We start from the raw sequence: 16,936 nt of genomic DNA on the forward strand, positions 1-16,936 counted from the left end.
CTAAAGTGGTATCCGAGAACCCGCGGTGGTGCTATTTGCTGAGACACGAAGAGCTGAAACAGCGAAGTGCAACTGAATTGAAGTTTGCCAATTGCTGCCACCGACCTTCCATTCATAGTGCAGGAGTCCCCAGAGGTCCTCCCTCTTGTCCCCACGACCGAGGCCCAGGAACAAAGGATCTGCAGATCTACACAGGAACAGTGGTGCAGCTGGATCCAGTTTTCTTCTAAATAAAGGTACTGTAAACCTAAGAGGACTTACCTCTTGTTGTGCAGCCTTACTTGTTCTCAGTTGAGACTTGTCTTGGTTGCTTTTGCAGAGTTGCTTGCAGCGTTGCCCCTCACAAGCCTTTCAGCTTATGGCCCTACATTGATTCTACTTTTTCTACAAAGCCTTCTAAAACATTGTGCAAGACTTTTACTTACCTACAAGAAGTTCTTCAGCTCCCCTATGCTTTTGCTAACTTATCATTGGCTGGCCTAGCTCCCTGAAAAACTCTCACCTTTGACTTTGTGTTTTACCTTTCCTCCAGGAAGGGGTTAATTTACTTTGCATTGGGGGTTCTTACTCGCTTCAGAATATTTGTGTGATCTTGGTTTTATTCTTGAACCTTTTCTTTGACACCAAACATAGTATTGCTCTAAATGTACTAGTGATATACTAATGTCCACTGTGTCCTAGTTATTTAAGTCACCTCAGGGTATAGGAAAAATCTGTGTGCCATCCCAAATGGGTACTTGCTGATTTAGAGAAACTAAGTGTTTATTTTGAAGTGTATGTGTGCGTTACTATTATATATTGCCCCTTCTGAAGAGGGCTTATTCAACTTAATGTTAAAGAAAATGTTGTTTTAATCAAGAAACCTCGAGTGTAAGAGTTAATTTGAATGCATCACTGTGAACCTCTGTTACACCACTACTGCTCACATTGACCCCTCTTGAGATAATCCTGGCTGCTCAGCCACACTACCAACCTGTGTAGTACAGACTTATACCAAAGGTTGGTTTCAAATTGCCAGGAGGTCAAGGTTGCTGTAGTCTCCCAAAGGGTACTACACACAATCTTGTCAAACAAAGTCTGCTAGGGTGTTTAGATCCCCTGGACCGTTTTGGGAAAATAGGAACATTCCCCGTTTGAGTGCCCATGTCCACATTTTCTGTGCTAGCTTGGACAGATTTGGAGAATGTGTGCCCCCCCCTCCTTGTTGATGTAGAACATTGCAGTGGTGCTGTCGGTTAGGATTTGAACCGACTGATATGTAAGCTGTGCTTCGATTGCCTGAAGCACCTTGAATACCTCTAGAAGTTCTAGCAGGTTGATGTGGTTCTGTGCCGTGATGCGAGTCCACAGACCATGTGCTTTGAGATGCAGGTGATATGCCCCCCACCTGGAGAGTGACGCGTCCGTTACTACCGGTTGCACCGCCGAATCGTGGAAGGGTTTCCTTCCCTGAGCTGTGTGGTGAAGGTAGTGAGCCCCCCCCACCCCACTAGAGAGACGTCCGTCGTGACAATCGCCTTTATCTCTGGATCATAGAAGGGTTTCTCCTTCAGCAAAGTTTCCCTTATCCACCAACAAAGGTCTTGTACTAATGTTGGTGAAACGACCAATAGATTGTCCCACTGACCGCTTGCCTGAGACCACCGTTTCCCAAACCACTCCTGCATGGGACGCATGCACAAATGTGCGCCTGGGACCCGGTAAATGCAAGATGCCATAATGCAGAACAAACGCATCACTTTGCGTATGATTATCTAGTGACTGGCTTGATAAGGAGATATTTGCAGTAGCATATTTTGGACCCTTTCCTTTGACGGAAAAACCAACCCGTCTTCCGTGTTCATGACAGCCCCTAGAAACTGTTTGGTACCAGGCTTTATTTTTTCTCGTTTATTGAGAAGCCCTATTGGAAGAGAAGGTTTATAGTTCTTTGGATATTTAGCCTGCAAATTTGGGGTGACCCCTGTAATCGCCAGTCATCCAGGTAGGGGTACACTGGGATTGCCTCTCTGCGCAGGTGAGCTGCCACCACTGCCAGTAGCTTGGTGAATACCTTTGGAGCGGATGCTATGCCGTAGGGTAGCACCCTGAATTGGTAGTGCTGGTTTTCTATCTTGAAACGCAAGAATCTTTTGTGCGCTGAGAATATTGAAATAGGAAAATAGGCATCTTTCATATCCAATGTTGCCATGTAGCCCCCCCCCGCTTTAGCAGTGGGATTACTTCTTGTAGTGTTATCATGCAGAATTCTTGTGGCTTGACATAGGTGTTTGCAGGGCGCAGGTCTAATGCTGGGTACATCGTCAGATCCTTCTTTGGCACAAGGAAGTAGGTAGAATAGATACCCTTGTTTACCTGGTTCGTTGGGACGATTTCGATGGCGTCCTTGAGCAGCAGCACTGCGACCTCTTCTAGAAGGATGAGTTGCTCCTCCATCATTATTGGTTTTTGACGCAGGGATGATTTTAAGGTCGCTGAAGTAACAACGCAATAAACGCCCACCACGGTTGAAAGCAACCACTTGTCCGAGGTGATTCCCTCCCATGCGTGGGTGAAGTGTGTTATATAAACTCCTACTGAAAGTGCAGGACCTCCCCTGGCCACAAGATCTACGCTGGCCCCTTTGGAAACCTTGCAAGGTTTGTCCGCGATTGTTTCCCCAGGATGAGCCCTGATTTTGGCTGTAACCGGAACCACTTTGCGAGCTTTGTCCTCAAAAGCAACAAAAATTACTTCCGCCTCTTTGGCCTGGTGGCTTATTAGTTAACTGGTCTAAAGATTTAAGAGTGTCATACACTTCTGTAGCCGATTTCAAAGCAGCCTCAACGGCTTTTCCGAACAGGACATTGGGTTAGATTGGCATGTTCACGAGTGTTGCCTGCATTTCTAGATTGAATCCAGACTGGCGAAGCCATGCATGGCTTTTTAAGATTGTACCTTTGGCAATGATTTTGCCTGCGTTATCTGCGGCATCCAAATTATTTTTGAGGATGCAGCGCGACACCGCCTTTCTTTCCGCTACCGCAAGGCACAGTTGGGAATTGAGAGGTTCAGGTGCTGATGCCATTAAAGTTGCAACCTCATCCCACTTATGGCAGTTGTAACTCGCCAATAATGTGGTAATGTTTGCAATCCTTGTTTGGAAGGCTGCTGAGGTGGCCACTTTCCTCCCTAGAGTATACAGTTTTTTGCTTTCCTTATCTAGGGGAGCTTCAGATGAGGCTAGCGGTGTTCCTGACCTCTTTCGTGTAGTGGTCACTACTAACGAGTCTGGCTTCAGTTGTCCCCTTATGTAAAGTCGATCTGTAGATGCAGGCCGGAACATCTTTTCTATCCGTGGGTTTACTGCCCGCGTTTGGCTTGGCGTTTCTAGTGAGGGCTGTATTCTCCTGTGTACTGATTGGAGGAGGGTAATAAACTGAGTAGCAGCGTTTTTGTCCCCTTCTGCCCCCAATGTGTCCTCTACAAAGTCCTTAACTATTTGCGTTTCCTGGGTCTGGATCTGGAAATGCTCTGCTGCTTTAATGAGCATCTCATTAAACCAAGGTTGATTGTCCACCGGTTAGTGTCACTGGTGCGTCAAAGTGATTGGGAGAGGGTAGGATGTAAACGTCCTCGTCATAATGATGATCTTCCCCCTCCGTGGGTATCCTGCTCCTCAGTGTCTGATTGTAGGGATCATATTGGATAGGGTCTTGTATAGGACCAACTAAGAGGGACTAGGACGTGGCTTCTTTGCTGGGGGTTGTGTAGTGGAAGCACCACTAGTAGCTGGTGTGTTCTGTAGGCTTTGAATTGCCTGTGGATTTTTTCCAAGGAAATCAGCCATGAAAGACATTCTACGCATTACTCTGTAAATGTCTTCATAGGACCATTGTGAGGAACTTATTATGGTATGAGGAGTCTGTGGTAGAGGAAACTATAGCAACTCTGGAGTAGGTTGCTTGTGTCTCATAGCACCTGCTAAAGTACCATCCCACTGGGGAGTTCTCTCTTTTTCCTTGTGAGGTGTACTACCTTTCTCCATATGGGAATGGTGACCCTTAGAGGATTGGTGACTCTTAGAGGAATGTTTTTTCAATGTTCACCCTTTGAGGAGCGTCTCCAGGACATGTTTTTGCACCAGTTTCACTATTTTGCAGGAAGTGGTGCTTTTTGCCGCTTTCGACGTCGAGTGTTGAGACACGGGGAGAGGCGGTCCGAAGCTGTCTTTTTTGACGCTCTACTTTCAGCCGCTTGTTTGGACACAGCGTCCCTGTCATGTCTATCGTGTGACTTTGGGGGCCTGTCGTGTGGCGATCGAGATCTTGAGTGCCCAGAGGACATGGAGCTGTGTCTGGCCACGAAGATGGCGCCGTCAACTTTCGGCCACAGGGTATCTGTCATGATCTCTGCTTCCAAAAGGTCAGGGTTTTCCCAACTCCCTTGGTAGCAGATCCATAACCCAGGTTCCGAGTGCCAACCAGTCCCAATTGGGACCTTTTGGACCCAGTCCTGACGCCAGTGGCACCAGGCTCATAAATATGCCCAGTCCCAGCACTGGAAGCGCCGGGCTCATAATGCTTGGGTGGACGTACCTGCAGCAGACCATGCTGCTTACTTGCCTGCCAGTTGAGCCTCTGATCCTCTTCTGTTTGGAACTACTTTTCCTGTTGGGTGGGGCAGGAGCCACTCCCTAGGTTCAGAACACTGGAACTCTTCTGTAAAGCAGGAACTCTTTTCTTACCTAGGCGTGGCTGTGGAAGGAGACACCTAAGCACTACAGGAGGCTATTTAAACCACACCCGATGGATGAATCTTGCTTTGCGTTATTCTGCATCCTCTGCAGCAGAACGCTCATCGTGTCTTCTGCATCTGATCCTGGGCCTAAGGAAAAAGGCTTACCATCCTGAATCCAGTCTTCAGCAACACCTATAAAGACAAGAAAGAACAGGTTAGCATTACGGTCTTCAGTGACAGCGCTTCACTTACCTGGTCCATCGGCTGTCACCAACGCCTCGCGCTGCCTTCCGGCATCTGAAAGACAAAGGCTTACCTACTCTTTGTGCGCTCCGGAGGTCTTCGCACTGCATTCCGGCATCTGAAAGACAAAAGCTTACCAACTCTTCGCACGCTCCAGAGGCCTTCGGCGCTGCATCCCGCATCTGAAAGACAAAACAAGGTGCGTTTAAAGACATTGGGGAACTTTAATACTCACGTGCCATTACTCCTTTCCACATCTAACCCAGTGGGTATTCCGGCACCCTGCAGCCGCTCCGAACTTGTACCTGCAAAATAAAAAGACAGTTAGAGCGCATCGTGAAGCAGGCAACAAGCGCTTACTTACGTGCTTCCAGGCGCTTCTATTCATCACACGGGCTCCATCTTCAACTCACTTCAGCCCGTCATCCGCCATCGCCGGAACCCTGCAAAACAAGAGACATCATTACTAAAGACTTTTAAAGACATTAGAATTACTCGAAACTTACCGTTCGTGCAGTAAACGACGGACAGCAGTCCTCTGAAGTCAAGAGGCCTGCTCCCCTTATCCAGTGAAGAAACTGGTTACAGCACCCTGCCCCGAGGCAGATAGAGAGCACGGCGTTCACTTACCTAAGGTGAGAGCGTTAACCTTTGGGGTTCTACAGGAGAAGAGAAAGGGAAGAAGAGAGAGACATTCAATAACCCAGTTCATTAATCCCATATTTTCTATCTGCAGACATCTTACCCTTCGAGTCAGACATACAGTGCACAGAGGTCCAGCCCAAAGAGCCAGCCGTGTGTTACACATCACCTTTGAAGATACGGTATACGCCCAGTCAAGACCGGCGCCTCTATGGGAATCAGGTGAGCGTTACAGTATCTGCTTGTTGTGAGGCGCACTGTGTGCGCTACGGCCACCGGGTGTCGTCCCCGTAACAGCGCCGCCGGGTCAATTGGGGTCGGGGGCTAGCACATGAGAATTGATTAGTTCGCCTTTGCCATCCGAAAAGACAACTATGCGGCGTCGCTGGGCACAACCTCCACGTCCAAGGTGGCCTCGGGCTGCATGGCGTGGTGGGTACAACGTTTGGCCTTTCGGTCCTGGAGTGTAATTGGTTTGAAGAGCTGACAAGCTCGACAATGGCCCTCGTCATGGTCCCGTGCAAGACAAAGATTTCACACCCTGCAGTTGTCTTTCCAGGGGAACTTCTTATTGCAACGAGGGCAGAATTTAAATGGTGTGTTTACCATAAATGGATGGAAGGGCAGTAAGGCGAAAATAAAGAGGGTAAAGGGAATATGCATTCTCTTAGAGGCCTAAGAAATGTCCACCCCCCACTCTCCCTACTGTCTGGGCCGAGTCCCGGTGCTGCCTTCCGAAGCCGAATGGGGTGCGTAGAATCAAGGTCTTTGTTCGACGTTCGTTCTTTCCACCGGTGAAGATGTTGTCGAAGTCGGCAGTTTAAAGGATGGAAAGAGTAACTAACAAATTATTTTTCTCTCAATGGAATTAGCCGAAATAGGAACTGTGCGATTAAGCGTCCCTCGATGATGGCGGAAAAAAACAATTTGAGGGACCTCGACGCATGAAAGACCATGGGTACAGTGGCCATGACACGAGGGATACGACAATGCATTACTTACCGTAAAAGCATTTCTGATGGTTGTATCTGCTTAGATTCACATGCTGTGCATAGTCCGACATCCAGTGGTCACCGCGGAGTATTGCATTTTGTTTTTTCGTAGTCGAAAATGGGACGTCGGCAAGGCGTGTCTAACACTATCCCTATAGTGACGTGCACTGTACCCACAATCCCTCACGCGTCGAGGTCCCTCTGTTTGTATTTTTTATGCCCTGAGGGAGCCTTCCATATATGAGAGAGTACAGAAAAGAGAGAGAGAGAGATGTAGAAAGATGCCTATGTTCCTTCCATCCGAGCGGGGAGGAAGGGTGGACGCATGTGAATCTAAGCAGATACAACCATCAGAAATGCTTTTACGGTAAGTAATGCATTGTCTTCTGATGCTTGTTAATCTGCTTAGAATCACATGCTGTGCATAGACTAGCGAGCAGTACCCAGAGTTGGAGATGGGTTGTGAGAAGGAACAGTAGAGAAAAGATGTCTTAATACTGCTTGTCCCACCTGGGAATCAGATCTAGAGTGAGCATCTAGACAGTAGTGTTTTGTAAATGTGTGTACAGAACTCCAGGTGTCCGCTTTGCAAATGGACTCGAGGGGAACGTTTGCAATGAATGCTATGGATGCCCCAGTGCCTCGGTAGAGTGTGCTCTTGGCTTGAAGGGTAGTTCTCTCTTAGCAAGAGTGTAACAGAGTGATGCACTGAACAATCCATCTAGATATAGTGGACTTTGAGACTGCATCTCCTTCTCTTCCTGCTGCCACAGAGACAAAGAACTGATTAGTCTTTCTCAGTGGCCTGGTCCTTTCCATATAAAACATGACAGCTCTGTGCACATCGAGTGTATGCAGGCTCCTTTCTCCCAAATTGGAAGGGCTTTGAAAGAACGTTGGTAGTTCTATTGACTGGTTGACATGGAATTTCGATATGAATTTCGGTGCAAACCTTGGGTGTGTGCGTAGAACCACCTTATCTTTGTGAACTGTTACGAAGGGGTCTAGAATAGAAAGAGCCTGTAGTTCACTTACTCTCCTAATGGAGGTGATAGCTATTAAGAAAGCAGTCTTAAGAGTGAGGTCTTTAAGAGTTGCCTTGTGCATGGGTTCAAAGGGTGAGCCCCAGAGCCTGGTAAGTACCACATTAAGGTCCCAGCCTGGAGCTGGGTTTGCTATCAGAGGGTGTATTCTCTTTACCCCCTCCATGAAGGCTTTAATAACTGGGACTTTCCACCATGACACCTTAAGTTGAGAGGTATTGTATGCAGAAAGTGCCGCTAGATGTACTTTAATAGAATTGAACACTAGACCTGAGTCCAGTAAATGGGTCAGGTAAAGGACAATTTGTGTGGGAGAGCAGTGGACTGGGTTGATGCGTAAACAAATTTCCCTGACCATGGTATCCAGAGACCGTTCCCATTGGAGCGGTTCTGTGGGTATCTGGAGGCGTAATCCAGGCATTGTGAGTTCTCCAGAGTTGCGAAGAGGTCTATTTCTGGGAAGCCCCATTGTGTGAAGATGTCGAAGGCGATGTCTTCGTGTAATCGCCATTCGTACGCTGAGGGCAGAGGAAAGTCTCTGCTGAGTTCGTCTGCTAGCAGACTGAGTTCCCCTGGTACATGTTGTGACAATATGAACATGTGTCTGAGAGCCCACTTCCAGATGTTCTGGGACAGCTTGGACAGTCCGGAGAGTGCCCCCTTGCTTGTTGAGGTAGTACATGGCTGTGGTGCTGTCCGTGAGGACCATCACTGTCTTCCCTTGTAGGCGTGTCTGGAAGGCTTTTAGTGCCTTGAACACCGCAAGTAGTTCTAATAAGTTTATGTGTTTGGACGCTACGCTCGGAGTCCAGACTCCGTGAGCAGTCTGATGGGATAGGTGAGCCCCCCCCCATCCTGTGAGGGATGCGTCTGTGGTTAGAGTGGCTTCCACTGCGGGGGTGGCGAATGGTTTCCCTATTACCAGGTTTTCCTTCGACCACCACCGTAGCGAGAGAACCAAGGCCTGCGAGACCACCACTAGAGCGTCCCATTGTCCGCTGGCCTGACACCACTGGCTGTTGAGCCACTCTTGCATTGGGCGCATGCGCAGGCGCGCGTGAGGTACCAAATAAATACATGACGCCATCAATCCAAGCAAGCGCATTGCTTTGCGTACCGTCACCTCTTGGCCGGCCACATATTGAGGGATCAGAAAAAGCATATTTTGGACCCTCTCGTTGGAGGGGAAGACGAGGCCGTCCCTTGTTTGAATTAGAGCCCCTAGGAATTGTTGGACTTGGCTGGGCTCTAAGCTGGAGTTTTACTTGTTGATGGAGAAGCCCAGTGGGAACAAAAAGTCTACTGTCTTCTGGGTGTTTGAGAAGCATGTCTCGTAGGACTCCCCTGTTATGAGCCAATCGTCGAGGTAAGGGTATACCGGTATGGACAACCTGCGCAGGTGGGCCGCTGCCACTGCCAGTACCTTCGTGAATACCCTTGGTGCAGACGCAATGCCGAAGGGTAGCACTCTGAACTGGTAGTGTTTGCAATCTATCATGAACCTGAGGTATTTTCTGTGCGCTGGCAACATTAAAATATGAAAGTATGCATCTTTCATGTCTAGTGTTGTCATGTAGTCCCCCTGAGATAGCAGGGGAATTACCTCCTGTAATGTTACCATACGAAATTTCTGAGGTTTTACAAATTTGTTCGCTGGGCGCAGATCTAGTACAGGGCGCATGGTTAGGTCCTTTTTGGGTACAAGGAAGTACACTGAATAAATACCTTCCATTACCTGAGATAGGGGCACGACTTCTATTTCTCCTTTCTGTGGCAGCTGTTCTACTTCTTTGCAGGAGGATGACGAGGTGGTCTGGAGACAGGCGTCTTCCCCTTGGAGGTCTGTAGGTGGGGGACCGATTGAACTCTATACAGTACCCGTGGGCTACGGTTGATAATACCCACCGGTCTGATGTTATTCCCTCCCATGCTGATAGGGATGATGTTATCCGGCCCCCAACCGGAGACGCATGGGAGGGGACCCGGACTTTCAGGTCATTTGGTGTTACTTACCGGGGTGCCTCCGGGGCTAGAGCCCCGGCCTCTGCCCTTGCTGCGGAGTTGTCCCCTTTGGTTATATTCGCTACGGGAACCCTGATTAGAGGGCCAGTTGCCCGAGGTGTATTGCTGTTGTTGCTGCTGCTGTTGGCGTTGGCCACGAAAAAGGCACTTGTTTCCAAATCCTCGCCTGTTTGGAGGCTTTGAGATTTGGTCTAAGGTCTTTATGGTGTCGAATTCCTTCTTCGCATTTTCCAGCGCGTCGTCCACTGCCCTTCCAAAGAGATTAGAGTCTTCTATTGGCTTATTAATGAGTGACGCCTGCGTTTCTGCCTTGAAACCGGAATTGCGAAGCCAGACCTGCCGCTTCAGTAGAATTCCCTGCACCAGCCGTTTCTGCCGCATCAAGAATGTTTTTAATGATGCTCTGGTTGACCAGAGCTCCTTCTGTAACTGTAGCCAAAAGGCATTTTCTTAGAGGTTCAGGGGCTTCTTCGATGTCCTGTTTGAGTTTTCCCCATTGAGCATCGGCATAGCTTGCCAACAATGTATTATTATTGGTAATTCTAATTGAAAACGCTGCTGAAGCGGAAATTCTTTTGCCCAGGGCATAAAGTTTTTTCCCTTCCTTGTCTGGGGGTGCCTCGCTGGTTGACAGTGGAACCCCAGCCCTCTTCCTTGTGTTAGTAACCACTAAGGAGTCTGGGACTGAGTGACCCCTGATATATAATGGGTCTGACAGAGGGTGAGAACAATTTCTCTATTCTTGGATTGACCCCTCTTACCAGCGCAGGGGTGGACAGCGATGGGGTGAGTCATCTTTTAACTGAGGCGAGGATAGGGATAGTTTGACTAGTGGGAGGTTTTTCCTTAATAATCCTTTCGACGAAATCAGTATCTGGGGTGACCTCCCCAGTTTCTACTTCAAAATGCGCGGCTGCCTTCCTCAGTAGCGCATTGAAGGTGGGCTGATTGTCTACTGGAGATGGGTTCCTGACCGGTGTGGTCTGAGGAGAAGAAATGTCTATAATTTCGGGGTCTGTAGACCCTGATGGTGACTGCCAGGGCTGTGCGCCACCTTCACCTGGGTCCTCCCCGTAGCTCTCTTCACTTACAGGAAAACCTTCTTCCTCCTGTAGGTCTTCATTATACACAAACTCATCCTCTTCCTGGAAGTGAGGATCCTCTTCAGTGAGGTCGTAAGAGTCCATGTCTTCCTGGAGGGGGTTAAAATGCTTCGGGTATTTAGCCCTTGGCCCCTCCTGGGGTACCTCCCTTGGCCTCTTGGGTGTCCTATTTTCTGGGATGGCCATGAACCTGTCTAGCTTGTCCATACATGACTGGAACCTCTCTACAGTCCAGTAAGGTAGGCCAGAGCGCTCTGGGAGTGAAAAGGGAGGTTCCTCTCTCCTTGCAGTTGCCTAGTTCTGTCCCATAGCGTCAAAGATAACGTCCCTTCGCCTTCTGAGAAACTACCTTCTCGCTGGTTAGGGTCTTCTGTCGACAGTGGGAGCTGTCCCAGCCTACCCTCCGGCGTCCTCAGCGTTTCTTTGGCCCTGTGAGCGGTTTTCGACGTGTTATCCGCCGTCCGTCTCTGGCCGTCCTTCGAAGCTATACAGAGCAGTTTCTCAGTCGAGGAATCGCGCGCCGTCGCGCTAAGCAGTGTCGAGTCTTTACTGGTGACGTGCGCACTCTTGCGAGGCGCGTCGCCTGAGGATTTGGGGTTAGCGCCCTTATTTATAGAAAGCCCAGTCGCGGGTCACGGAAGCGGTGGCGGCGAGGGCTTGCGACCCTTACGGTCGGCGGAAGGCGCCGGTGGACCCAACGCCTCCGTCGACGCTATGGCTGCCTTCGTCTTTGACAAATGCATGCCGTGGGGTATGTGCTTGTGTGTTTTTCTGTGTTCGTCCTGGTCGCCGGGGTGTTCATCCCCATAAGCGGGGCGTGAGCCGGGCTTGTCGGGCATGGGGACGGACGACGAGGAGTGGGGACGCTCCTTCGAGAGGTCTACAACCTCCGTAGCGGAGGTCGTGTAATCACTTTCCTCGTCACATTCGGCGACGGCGGCAGCTGGCGAGGAGTAAGACCTAGACATCGCATAGGCTGCCCACCTTTTGACCCTGCGGTCTTTTAATGTTTTGGGTTTCAATAACTTACAGGCTGCAGCGCTGTCCTCTTTGTGATCGAGGGGCAAGTAACGGTTACACCGTTTGTGCTCGTCCTTCCAGGTAAATTTGCCCTTGCAGCACTGGCAAAACCTAAAGGGCGTCCTCTCCATAGCTGAGGATATGAAATGTGATTACGACCTCGAAAGAGAGGGAGGGGCAAGAGAAAGGCATTCTTAGAGTGAAACAAAGAAATTACCACACCACCCCGCTCTCCCTACTGTGTTAGGCCAGCGAGGCCCGGCCATGTGTTCGGCAGCGCTGAAGGATCTCCTCTTGCTCGGCGGAGAACGCTTCAACGTTGAGGGGGGGGGGGGGATCTATGTATATGGTATTATATAGTAAACGACCAAGGTCGAGGAATTATTTCGCAATGTCTCTCGAGGATCTCCGCATAAAGGCGACCAATAACTGGGCAGAAAAAAATAATCTGAGGGACCTCGACGCATGAGGGATTGTGGATACACTGCACGTCACTATAGGGATAGTGTTACAGACACGCCTTGTCGACGTCCCCTTTTCGACTACGAAAAACAAAATGCAATACTCTGCGGTGACCACTGGATGCCGGACTATGCACAGCATGCGATTCTAAGCAGATTAACAAGCATCAGAAATATATATACGTACACACCCAACCAGCTAAATGCGTTCAAGAAGAGCTTTCCTTCACAAATCTTCAACCCGTACGCACTTCCAAAACATGAAAAATGCTTGTTCCCACATCACACTTGCAGTCCCAACAAGTATCGAAGAGTGACAACTAGCACTTTTCACTTTAGTACAGTACATAAGATATATAACTGTTTGCTATATTAACCCCAAATTCAAGACTACCATCATATGTTTCAAGTTAGAGTAAACACTCGACTCGCACTTCACGGCAACGTGTGCGTCAACGTCTTCCTCTCAGGCCAAGCAAACTGCAAAAATGGATAGATTGACTGTGTACCCTTTACAAAATCCATATAAAAGGAGATAATGCTAAGGGCCCAGATAAAGGTCAAATCAGGGAACGGAGGGCACGGAAGGGTGCACCAATCACAGTCACCAACCTTTGGAACAGGCTGGTAAACTTAAGCATCTGCTCCATTCAAACTGGGTTAGTTTGTACATAAACTTTAGGTCTGCTTTTTTTGCTCACTTCACCATATACACAATTTACAAGATGTGAAATATCAATTCCTTAATTATAAGCACACAAGTCTTATCTTAATGGGTACCTCTAAGAGCTCCACAGCACACATCACTGTTGGCATTAGCATCCTGCTTCCGATGGCTCTGCAGCTCAGGTGAATCTTCTAGGTCTGCCATCTTTTGCTTCTTTGAGGCGGGCTTCCCAGAGTTTCCAGTCATCTCTGGCCCTAAATGCCTGACTTTCAGCTGCAAAAATATACAAGAGGCAGTCTCAGAGAAGTGATGGGAGAAATGACAGAGGTGGGAAGGACTGCATGAGATAAAAAAAAAACACCCCCATTCCATAAAACGTCCAGGCATAAAATTAATGGGGTTTGGGAAATGCGTAATGGAGGGATGGGATCGGAGGATCTTGTTCCGATCAGTACTTCAAATCTATTGACATACACTTAAACCATGTCTCCAAACTCAGGCATTGGCTTTTAGATGCACCTGTTCCCCTTGTTAAATGCCCAAAACCTCGGTAACTCTGAGCAGGTCCGTAGACTAAATGACGCCTTGGAGGCAGAACTCTGTGCCTTATACAAACCAGAGGACGACATCTGATCCAGTGCTAGCAGCTGAAGGACACACAAGGCACACACCCTAAAGACAACATGACAAGTGGCTACATGGAGCAAAAGCGAAGTTAGAAGTGAGAGAAATGAGGGACAAAAGTCAAACTCAAGACATGGCATCCAGCACCCGAGCAGATTACAGAAAGGAATATAACTCACGGTATACCCCTAATAACACTGCACTTTTAGGCAATCATGCAGCAGAGGGAACTTCTTAAAGACTGACAAGGGTTTGATAGACATTTAACTTAAACAACCGCACCTTATATAGTCCTGTGACCTAGCATTGTAAAAAAGTGCTTCTAGAAACCAATTTAATAGAACTCGCAGATTGTCTTGAGTAAACAGGTTAAGGTGGCTCAAAAGCATTCAAAATGAACATACATGCAACAAAAACGACTGAAGCAAGTATATGTATCAACACAAATAGACTTCTCGCCTTTATGTAGCAAATAATGTGTAATTGATATTTCTGGCCCTGGGTTCCTTAAGTAGGGAACAATTGACTATTTTGCATTTTAAGCATAAAGCACAGATTTCATCACTGAAAAGTAGTGCGTTACACAATAACGTGTACACATACATCCAGACAGTTAAGTGCACTTGACCGGTTCATTGAAACAACAATTGACAGAGAGAATGAGGGCGGCAGAAATAGGCAGAACATGTTAATTTAGTACAACATTCATTCAGTACACAAGATCAGAGTTCATCATGATTTCAGGTCCTTAAAAGACAGCATGTGTGGTCTGCTTTTTTGTGGACTAAAAAAATTGGTTAAATGCCAAATCCCCAAGTCTAAAAGGGGGGTACAAGAAAGCCCACCATGTGTATCTTTTTGCACCAGAGAAAGCTGGGACATCCACCTTTGGGAAATCTATTTCCAAGTGAGGACCATAGAAACATATCAGATTTTACTTTTCCTTTAGGCTGGGATCTGAGCATCTCCAGAATATAAAAATCAATTACAAGTCTAATATCTGATCAACTAGGGCTATTATAAAGCAGAACTTGTGCTAGAACAGCTGGAGCCTCGGGAATTACCATATCACCTGCTTGAAGATAACCCCAGAAGAGATCAATGAGGACATTTCGATCTGACTATTTCAAAACTGTGTTGGGCAACGCAGGACATGATTTTGTGAGTTGACTTTTGAAGGAGCCTACTTAGGCGATAATGATCTCGTTACACTCATTTGACAATTACTATTGTTAACCCAGTGGAAACTTTCCCTTCTCGAAATACCATTTCTCAGATCCTCAATCTTGCTATAGAGTAGGACATATACTTGCTATAGTTGTTGGGCAAGAACAGTGGTTAGAATGACGTCCACTTTTAAGGGCTTGCAGAAAGGGTGAAAATTACCTATTGCTTTCACAAATTAATTTGAAACATTACTCACTGGCTAACACAAGTATGAATCTGAATGTGTAAATTGAAAGAGCCTGAGGTCGTACTGGAGATTCTGGAATAAACTGATCATAAACAATCGGGATTAAATGCATCATGAAAAAAAATCCCAGCATTCCCACTGCAGCATACAAGATGTTCAACCTTATTATATAGCCGTCCAAATGTGACGGAGAAGACCATTCTTTCAAATTATCCAACATCACACTAGACATTAGCAGTGTTACATTTGTTGTGGTTTTGCAGCGGTGTTAGGGCCATCTCTACAACCCCAGCAGGCCATTGCATTATGTCCCTTTTGGTTGTGAATTTTAGGTCTCTTGAAGTTATAATCAGTGGACTACATGATGAACCTGCAAAGTAGAAGAACTATTGTTAGGAGTGAACAAGCCAAGAGAAAGGCAGGGTCCACTTAGGTTGCCAAAAACAGACCCATGGAGGAGTGGGAGTTGGCGAGGGGGCATGAATAACAGAGACCAAGGTTGGAAAATAGGCAACAAAGTCATTAAAGACTGACGTTGGGACAATATTAGAACGTTCTGATGTCCTCAGATATTGACTGATGGAGCCGCTTTATATTCGGAAGTGGGGCAGTAATTTTACTTTTTGCAACTTTCCTTCTATGGACATTAATTAATCTCCCAGCTATTTTGCTAAACCTTTAAACCTGACCTGACTTTGGCGATAAGCAGTTCTTTTTTTTCTCCATTTAAAGGCCAGGTACTCACCAAGTGCCTTGGTCGGACATACAAAATGTGATTTTAAGTGGAAAATGATTGTTTTCCCGAAATGGACCACTGTGGAAATCATCAAATAGCAAGACGTGTAGGTGTTCATGTTCACACTTCTGAGACAGCAGTTTTCTGTGCTTACTGACCATTATTGTTAATCGTTAAGTGCTGTTATTTTCACCAGGTTAAAATGAAAAACATTTGTAAATCAAATACAAACAAAGAAGGGCCCTGGTCCAGAGTCTGCCTGTCTGTCCTGGTTACACTTACTAACTCACTGGGTGTCTCAATCTTCAAGTCCACAACAATAATTTCAAAGAGAAAGATGTAAATAGAATATAAAAATGTTGCTCACTTATTTACAGTAATTCATCCAATCCCTTGGCCAAAAAGTTAGGCATCCTTGCATAGTACAAATGTTATGTAGAAGATCATGTGGACAAAAATAGTGTGCAACATCTACAAATGGCAACTTCTAAAACAAAAGTTGGGGAAAAGTTATATACTAAAATATATGCCCTGCAATAGATCAGAAAAATCATTAACTGGAGATGAGAGTGTGTGAGGCCAGAAGGGTGGCTGACAGGGCAGTTTCTAGTGAATATAGCACAGAGGGTGAAATACTGAAATCCGCCCAAATATGACAAACCATTCCAACATTATAATCATTGTAGTATCACAAACTAGTTACGTTTTTTCAACAATTTGTTTTTAAGTTTGTTTATTGAAACCGGTTATAATGATCGGCCCTTTTGACTTCAGTGTGACGGTCACATTTGTGAACAAATATCCTTGCATGGTGTACAAATTGCAACAAATAAAACTTCCCTACCCAGAAGCTAGAATTTATTTTTCAATGCTACACAATAATCCAGTAACGAGTGAGATTTTTTGGTAATATCTTACACTGCTAACGGAATCAGTTTCAGGGATCACAATTTTGACAGTCAAGGCTGTTGGGACAGTTTTTCTGAAGTCCAACTAAGGGCTTAGTAAAACCATTCAACTGAGGCAGAACAAAACTCCACTCTTAGTATGAGGCTGTACCACCCGAGTTCATAGTAGTGTAGACAGAGAAGCCAAGCTTGTTTTAGGAGGGAGAGAGGGCTGTAGAATCAGTACAAATGAAATTGTAATACAAATGGTCCAATGAAACACTACCTTATGTATGACTTATGAGGGACAGTTAGAACCAAAGAGACTCTCTGCAACAGCACAGGGAAAGCAAACCCTAATGT

At 46.8% G+C, this 16,936-nt stretch overlaps 1 protein-coding gene across 1 annotated transcript in view; it reads right to left on the reverse strand.

The window, feature by feature from the left end:
- The window catches only part of PELP1 (proline, glutamate and leucine rich protein 1), a 1,000,849-nt gene that overhangs the window by 272,060 nt on the left and 711,853 nt on the right, over positions 1-16,936 (reverse strand). The window contains exon 13 of the mRNA XM_069646587.1: positions 13,026-13,185. Within this exon, the coding sequence (XP_069502688.1) occupies positions 13,026-13,185 (160 nt within the window). The remainder of the gene's footprint in view (positions 1-13,025; positions 13,186-16,936) is intronic.

Source organism: Ambystoma mexicanum, chromosome 1p (genome assembly GCF_040938575.1).
Source record: "Ambystoma mexicanum isolate Mex_15411 chromosome 1p, UKY_AmexF1_1, whole genome shotgun sequence".
NCBI lineage: Eukaryota > Metazoa > Chordata > Amphibia > Caudata > Ambystomatidae > Ambystoma > Ambystoma mexicanum.